Source organism: Centroberyx gerrardi, chromosome 6 (genome assembly GCF_048128805.1).
Source record: "Centroberyx gerrardi isolate f3 chromosome 6, fCenGer3.hap1.cur.20231027, whole genome shotgun sequence".
NCBI lineage: Eukaryota > Metazoa > Chordata > Actinopteri > Beryciformes > Berycidae > Centroberyx > Centroberyx gerrardi.
In genome coordinates, this window is record NC_136002.1 from 32083137 (window position 1) to 32089840 (window position 6704).

At 46.0% G+C, this 6704-nt stretch overlaps 1 protein-coding gene across 2 annotated transcripts; it reads right to left on the reverse strand.

Annotated features, from left to right (window-relative positions):
* Window positions 1–1576: 1576 nt before the first annotated feature.
* Window positions 1577–6436, reverse strand: LOC144539386 (uncharacterized). 2 transcript variants are annotated; one of them, XM_078283974.1, is made up of 4 exons: window positions 6421–6436; window positions 2950–5121; window positions 2370–2811; window positions 1577–1984 (listed from the first exon to the last, which is right to left on the reverse strand). In XM_078283974.1, exons 2-4 carry the CDS (start codon window positions 4591–4593, stop codon window positions 1830–1832), a joined length of 2241 nt encoding a protein of 746 aa, XP_078140100.1. In that variant the 5' UTR covers window positions 4594–5121; window positions 6421–6436; the 3' UTR covers window positions 1577–1829. The 2 variants fall into 2 exon arrangements, with proteins under 2 accessions (XP_078140100.1, XP_078140099.1); XM_078283973.1 differs by having other exon boundaries at window positions 2370–5121.
* Window positions 6437–6704: the final 268 nt, after the last annotated feature.

A 6704-nucleotide genomic window follows, 5' to 3' on the forward strand; every position in this document is an offset into this window, starting at 1 on the left:
CAAATCAAATGCAAATGGGAACAAATTCTTCATTAAGCCGGGGACTATTTTCTGTGCTACGGAACTACTTTCCAGAGATGGAAAACGTGTTTACAGTCGGCACACAGATCAGAATTGTGCAAACTGTTGGCCTACAGAGGAGGGCAAATGGACAGAAATATGGAAATATTAGACCCACATTCTCCAATTAATGTTTTTATTAGTGAATTATCAATCAACCATTATCAATCACAGCAACAGAGTATGGGCTATTTGGCTGATGTCGCTGTAGAAGAAGGTCGCTGTTGATCGGTGTCTGTCCAGCAGGGAAGATGTTTGTGATCCACAGGTTTCAGATGATAGTCAGGAAGCTCAGGACTGGGTGGAGGTGTTCGGTGGCAGAGCAGAACGGTTGAGGGTTGCAAAAGGAACGGCGCCGTGGCAGGAACCTGCCCAGTGTTTGAAACCGCATAGTACTCATACTTAAAGGATAAGGCCGGTGTTTTTTAATGCATTTCTTACCGTCAACAAATCCTATGAAAATAACAAAATCAACAATGTGTTTGCTCTACTCCCGATACTTTCTGACTTCCCACGTTCCCTTTTTAGCCGTCAACCCGGAAGTCATTGGCTCCAATTGTAAGATAAAAACCTTGAAATACAGCTCACAAGCACATAGTTTAAATTTAAAAAATCACTTACTGTTACCACGAAAAGGCTGTTGTAGTTATTACCAAATCAAATGCAAATGGGAACAAATTCTTCATTTTGTTTTGCCAGCAAATCTCGTTCATGTAGCCGATGTCCAATGCAGCCATGTCCCAGCAGCCATAGAACCATTCCTCCATTGTATTAAAAAAACGATGTAAACACTTTGCGATCTCACAGAAAATAGTCCCCGGCGTAATGAAGAATTTGTTCTCATTTGCATTTGTTTTGGTAATAACTACAACAGCCTTTTCGTGGTAACAGCGATTTTTTAAATTTAAACTATGTGCTTGTGAGCTGTATTTCAAGGTTTTTATCTTACAATTGGAGCCAATGACTTCCGGGTTGACGGCTAAAAACGGAACGTGGGAAGTCAGAAAGTAACGGGAGTAGAGCAAACGCATTGTTGATTTTGTTATTTTCATAGGATTTGTTGACGGCAAGCAATGCATTAAAAAACACCGGCCTTATCCTTTAATATACTCAGAGTGATGTTAAATGAGTATATGTTGTGTTTCCACATAGTATGTGCCCAGATGTATACTATAGTGGCGAGAATGGCCCAGTCTCAGTGTCCACCCTCACAGACAGAGGGCGGTCCCACTTGAGGCGTTTCAGCAGAGTTATGCTGATGGAATTACCCAGAATTCAGATTGTCAAGCCTCTGTCTCTCTGACAATATTGACCGAGGTAAAATCATCTGATCTCAACATGCGATGGCATACCATTGCATATTGCCTAAAGTACACATAAAGCAGCTGTGTAAAAGTAGACGACTTCGTGTCAAAACACGCCAGCCGCGTTTTTCTGGGAGAGCGCACGCACGCACACACTCTCCAAAATCCATCGGCCATGGGCTCAGACGCCCAGGCCGCGTTCTCCCGTCCCGTCTTCCCTCTTAACTTCAGAAGGGTCCACCAGGAGCATCATCACCTGAATATATGGTTCCACGTACTGGTTCCAAAGGCCATGTACTGCGTGATGTACTGTTTGAGTGTACTGCAATCTGAGCGGTCCACTGGTATTAGTACACTGAAGGAGTATACAGCATGCAGTGCACACTGTACAATGTAGTATGTAGGCTACTATATTCGTATCCGATTCCAAACACAGGGCTGGTTTCTGAATCGAAGGGGTGGAGTTCATTTCTTCGTCTTAAGTTTCTTCAGCGCCTTCTCCCGCTGCTTTGCTTTCCACTCATCCTCCTTCTTCTGCCTGCTCTCTTCTTTTTTCATCAGTTCTTTCCTCTTGTCCATCGCCTTCAGGACTATCTTTGTTTGATGTGCGCAAAGTGGGTCTAAAAAAAAACCCCAAAACAAAACAGTACAAGAGGTTAAGTCACATCTTTGTCCCAAAGTCAAAGTTATGCATGTTGTAGAATAGAATACATGTTGTCTTTCTGTCTCAGCAGCACATTCAGCTCCATTTTTAATGCTTCATTTGGATCGTAGGAAGACCTTAGCGTCGAAACGTTGCTTTGCTGCACTAAATAAAGCATTAAGAATATTTCATGACTACTTATATCCAGCATCTGGCCTTAATGTAGGTTGGATGGGCACACCTCCACTACCCTTTTTGCAACTAATAAAACAAAAAATAAACCATGTATCTACAGCAGACAGTGCTGACATAATGTACTTCTATGAAATATATTATAAAAGTAAGTAACCTGACTTCCTTACCGTTACAGCTGCATTTGCTGTCCTTGATGTCCATAGTCGCTGCAATCGCCGCCGCGTTCTTCTTCTTCTGCCTGTCGAAGTTCCAGCTCTTGATCTTATTGATGAAGCCTTTCCTTTCAAGCTTTTTCGCTCTTTGTTCCTCCTCCTTCGCCTCCCTCTCTCTCTCCTCTCTTTCTCTCACCTCCCTTTCTCTCTCCTTCCGCACTCTCTCCTGTTTTTCTCTCATCTCCCTCTCTCTCTCCATCTCCCTCTTCTCCAGCACGGCCGCTCTCGCTCTTACTAAACCTTCGGCGAAGACTCTCCTTTGCTGCTCCTCTATCTTTCTTCTCTCCTCCTGCTCTCTCTGCAGCTCCTCTTCCTCCTGTTGCCTCTCGAGCTCCAGCTCCTCCTCTTCATCCCTCCTTACTTCCTGGACTCGCACCGCCCACTTGGGGTTCAGGACCTTCTCCTCTTCCTCAGTCTTCTGCTGTCTTTGCAGCACCTCTTCCCTCAGTTTCGTCTCCAGCTCCTCCTCTTCTTCCCTCCTTACTTGCCGGTCTTGAAACATCACCCTCTTCCTCGCGGGCTTGGGGTTCAGGACCTTCTCCTCTTCCTCAGTCTTCCTCTTCTTCTTCTTCTTCTTCCTCGTCTTGCAGCTTTCCATCCGTCCTCTGTTGCATCTCTCCTCTTGTTCTCTCTGCTCCTCCTCCCTCTCCTTTTCTCTCTCCTCTCGTTCTCTCTCCTCCCTCTCTCTCTCCTTTCTTTCTCTCTTCTCCCTCTTCCTCTCCTCTTTTTCTCTTTCCTCTCTTTCTCTCTCCTCTCTTTCTCTCTCCTTCCTTTCTCTTTCCTCCTTTTCTCTCTCCTTCCTTTCTCTCCTCTCCCTCTTCCTCTCCTCTTTTTCTCTTTCCTCTTTTTCTCTCTCCTCTCTTTCTCTCTCCTTCCTTTCTCTTTCCTCCTTTTCTCTCTCCTTCCTTTCTCTCCTCTCCCTCTTCCTCTCCTCTTTTTCTCTCTCCTCTCGTTCTCTCTCCTCCATTGCCTCCCTTTCTCTTTCCTCTCTTTCTCTCTCCTTCCTTTCTCTCCTCTCCCTCTTCCTCTCCTCTTTTTCTCTCTCCTCTCGTTCTCTCTCCTCCATTGCCTCCCTTTCTCTTTCCTCTCTTTCTCTCTCCTTCCTTTCTCTCTTCTCCCTCTTCCTCTCCTCTTTTTCTCTCTCCTCTCGTTCTCTCTCCTCCCTTTCTCTTTCCTCTCTTTCTCTTTCCTCTCTTTCTCTCTCCTTCCTTTCTCTCCTCTCCCTCTTCCTCTCCTCTTTTTCTCTCTCCTCTCGTTCTCTCTCCTCCATTGCCTCCCTTTCTCTTTCCTCTCTTTCTCTCTCCTCTCTTTCTCTCTCCTTCCTTTCTCTCCTCTCCCTCTTCCTCTCCTCTTTTTCTCTCTCCTCTCGTTCTCTCTCCTCCCTTGCCTCCCTTTCTCTTTCCTCTCTTTCTCTCTCCTCTCCTTCTCTCTCCTTTCTTTCACTCTTCTCCCTCTTCCTCTCCTCTTTTTCTCTCTCCTCTGGTTCTCTCTCCTCCATTGCCTCCCTTTCTCTCTCCTCCCTTTCTCTTTCCTCTCTTTCTCTCTCCTTCCTTTCTCTCCTCTCCCTCTTCCTCTCCTCTTTTTCTCTCTCCTCTCGTTCTCTCTCCTCCATTGCCTCCCTTTCTCTTTCCTCTCTTTCTCTCTCCTCTCTTTCTCTCTCCTTCCTTTCTCTCCTCTCCCTCTTCCTCTCCTCTTTTTCTCTCTCCTCTCGTTCTCTCTCCTCCCTTGCCTCCCTTTCTCTTTCCTCTCTTTCTCTCTCCTCTCCTTCTCTCTCCTTTCTTTCACTCTTCTCCCTCTTCCTCTCCTCTTTTTCTCTCTCCTCTCGTTCTCTCTCCTCCATTGCCTCCCTTTCTCTCTCCTCCCTTTCTCTTTCCTCTCTTTCTCTCTCCTTCCTTTCTCTCCTCTCCCTCTTCCTCTCCCCTTTTTCTCTCTCCTCTCGTTCTCTCTCCTCCATTGCCTCCCTTTCTCTTTCCTCTCTTTCTCTCTCCTCTCTTTCTCTCTCCTTCCTTTCTCTCCTCTCCCTCTTCCTCTCCTCTTTTTCTCTCTCCTCTCGTTCTCCCTCCATTGCCTCCCGTTCTCTTTCCTCTCTTTCTCTCTCCTCTCCTCTCTCCTTTCTTTCTCTCTTCTCCCTCTTCTTCTCCTCTTTTTCTTGTTCCTCTCTTTCTTTCTCCTCCCTCATCCTCTCCTCTCTTTCTCTCTCCTTCCTTTCTCTCTTCTCCCTCTTCCTCTCCTCTTTTTCTCTCTCCTCCCTTTCTCTTTCCTCTCTTTCTCTCTCCTCTCTTTCTGTCTTCTCCCTCTCCTCTTTTTCTCTCTCCTCTCGTTCTCTCTCCTCCCTTGCCTCCCTTTCTCTTTCCTCTCTTTCTCTCTTCTCCCTCTCCTCTTTTTCTCTCTCCTCTCGTTCTCTCTCCTCCCTTGCCTCCCTTTCTCTCTCCTCTCGTTCTCTCTCCTCCCTTGCCTCCCTTTCTCTCTCCTCTCTTTCTCTCTCCTCCCTTGCCTCCCTTTCTCTCTTCTCCCTCTCCCTCTCCTCTTTTTCTCTTCCCTCCTCTCGTTCCCTCTCCTCTCTTTCCCTCTCCTCCTGACGCTGAATCCCGTCCTTCCATCCTTCATCCACGCAGTCTTCTGCTGTCAGACCGGAGTCTTCCCATCTTTCTTCTCTTCCATCTAACTCAGCCGGCTCATATTGTATTCTGTCTTTGAGTTTCTGCAACTGAATTCAATTTGAAATGGATAAGCGTTCATTTTTGTGTGAAGCATGTGGCAAGGTGTGGCATCTTAAGCGCTGTACGCCACTTTATACTAGTGATGGGAGAAACAAGGAACCAACTGAAAATCCATTACATGTTAAAGAAGCAAGCTCAGTTGAAATATTTAAATCAAGACTGAAAACCCGCCTTTATTCACTTCATTACAGCCTACCCTACAATTACAACTTAGTCGGGTCCATCACCTTTTCAAACATCCTTTTAATGTTGATGTTTTTAATGTGGTTGTTTTATTTTAACTATTTTATTTGCTTGCTGTATGTTTTGTCCTATGTATTCTTTTAATTGTACAGTGTATTGGGACCATGCTTCATGGTGATTCTGCACTTAAATAAAATTGATTGATTGATTGAAAATGATTCACTGTGTGGAAACGCTCCAAACACCGCACACTGGCGACATCTGCTGGTCAAATGCGTGTAAAGGGAAGACCCAAAACCATCTACAATGATTCAACGATTCGGAAGTCACTTGCATTTCATTTAAAAGCAGTCTACAATATCCTGAGATGTTACTGAGGAAAACAATTTCTTTCAAGTGACTGCGGATCAGCGCAAACTCGTTGAATCAGTCAGTTAGTGAGCTTAGCCCCGCTGGGACCGGTACTACACTGTGTATGTTTTTAAGACATGTGGATGTCTTAAAAATGGCTGCCACTCTTCTTCTACGCCTCTTCCCTGTGCGCTGTAAAACCTTAGACCCGCTGGGGGCTCGCCACACAGGGAAGAGGTGTAGAAGAAGAGTGTCAGCCATTTTTAAGACATCCATATGAAAACAACTAGGACAAGCCTCGGGACTGGCGCCCGCGCAGTGCAGTGCAGTCCCAGTCCCAACGGGGCTAGTATGAGTTATGACAACTGATCTGAGATACATTTGACACAGGTTCACTTTGGGGTCGACCCCCGAGCGTTGAACCATCAAAACTTCAACACGTTTCAAAACAGCACGATGTAACGAAACTTCATTTGCTGAAATCATGTGACTGACTTTGATAGGAAGCGCTGTTTCAACACAGCAGTGTCGCAAAGGTTTGGAAGCGTTTCAACACGGTGTTTCGAGTCCGCCCGTCACTACTTCTACTAACACTACTAAGCTTGTAGGTGTGGTATTTTTTGAATGTTACTGAAAAGTTGTTAGTGCTGGTTGCCTTTGTAGGGCAGCCCTTTCTGCAACAACAACAAAAACCTAACAAACAACAATAGCTCATGCACACATTGATTTCTGCTGCTTGAAAAAAAACTTACCTCCAGCCTCAGCTCCCTCATGGCCTCGTGGTTTGAGTTTTTGCCTTGGAATTGCTCAAACCATCTTAGCAGCATGTCGATCGCACTCTTGAACACGTAGACGCGTTCACTTTGCTGCACGAGGGCCGTCTTCAGCTCCCACACGAGCTCCCTGGCCCTCTTCTTGTAGGCCACAGCTTTCTCTTTAGATCTCGTCAGATCAGCGTTCTCAGCGCGGAGCTCCTTGATGGTTTCGCTTTGCTCAGCGATGGTGTTGTTGAGCTCGGCCATCTGTCGGTCGCTGT

Coding starts and splice junctions, on each gene's coding strand:
- LOC144539386 (XM_078283973.1), bottom strand. CDS start 4,593: ATGAGGGAGGAGAAAGAAAGAGAGGAACAAGAAAAAGAGGAGAAGAAG. Junction 1,985..2,369: donor CAGCAAATGCAGCTGTAACG/GTAAGGAAGTCA, acceptor GTTTTTTTTTAG/ACCCACTTTGCGCACATCAA.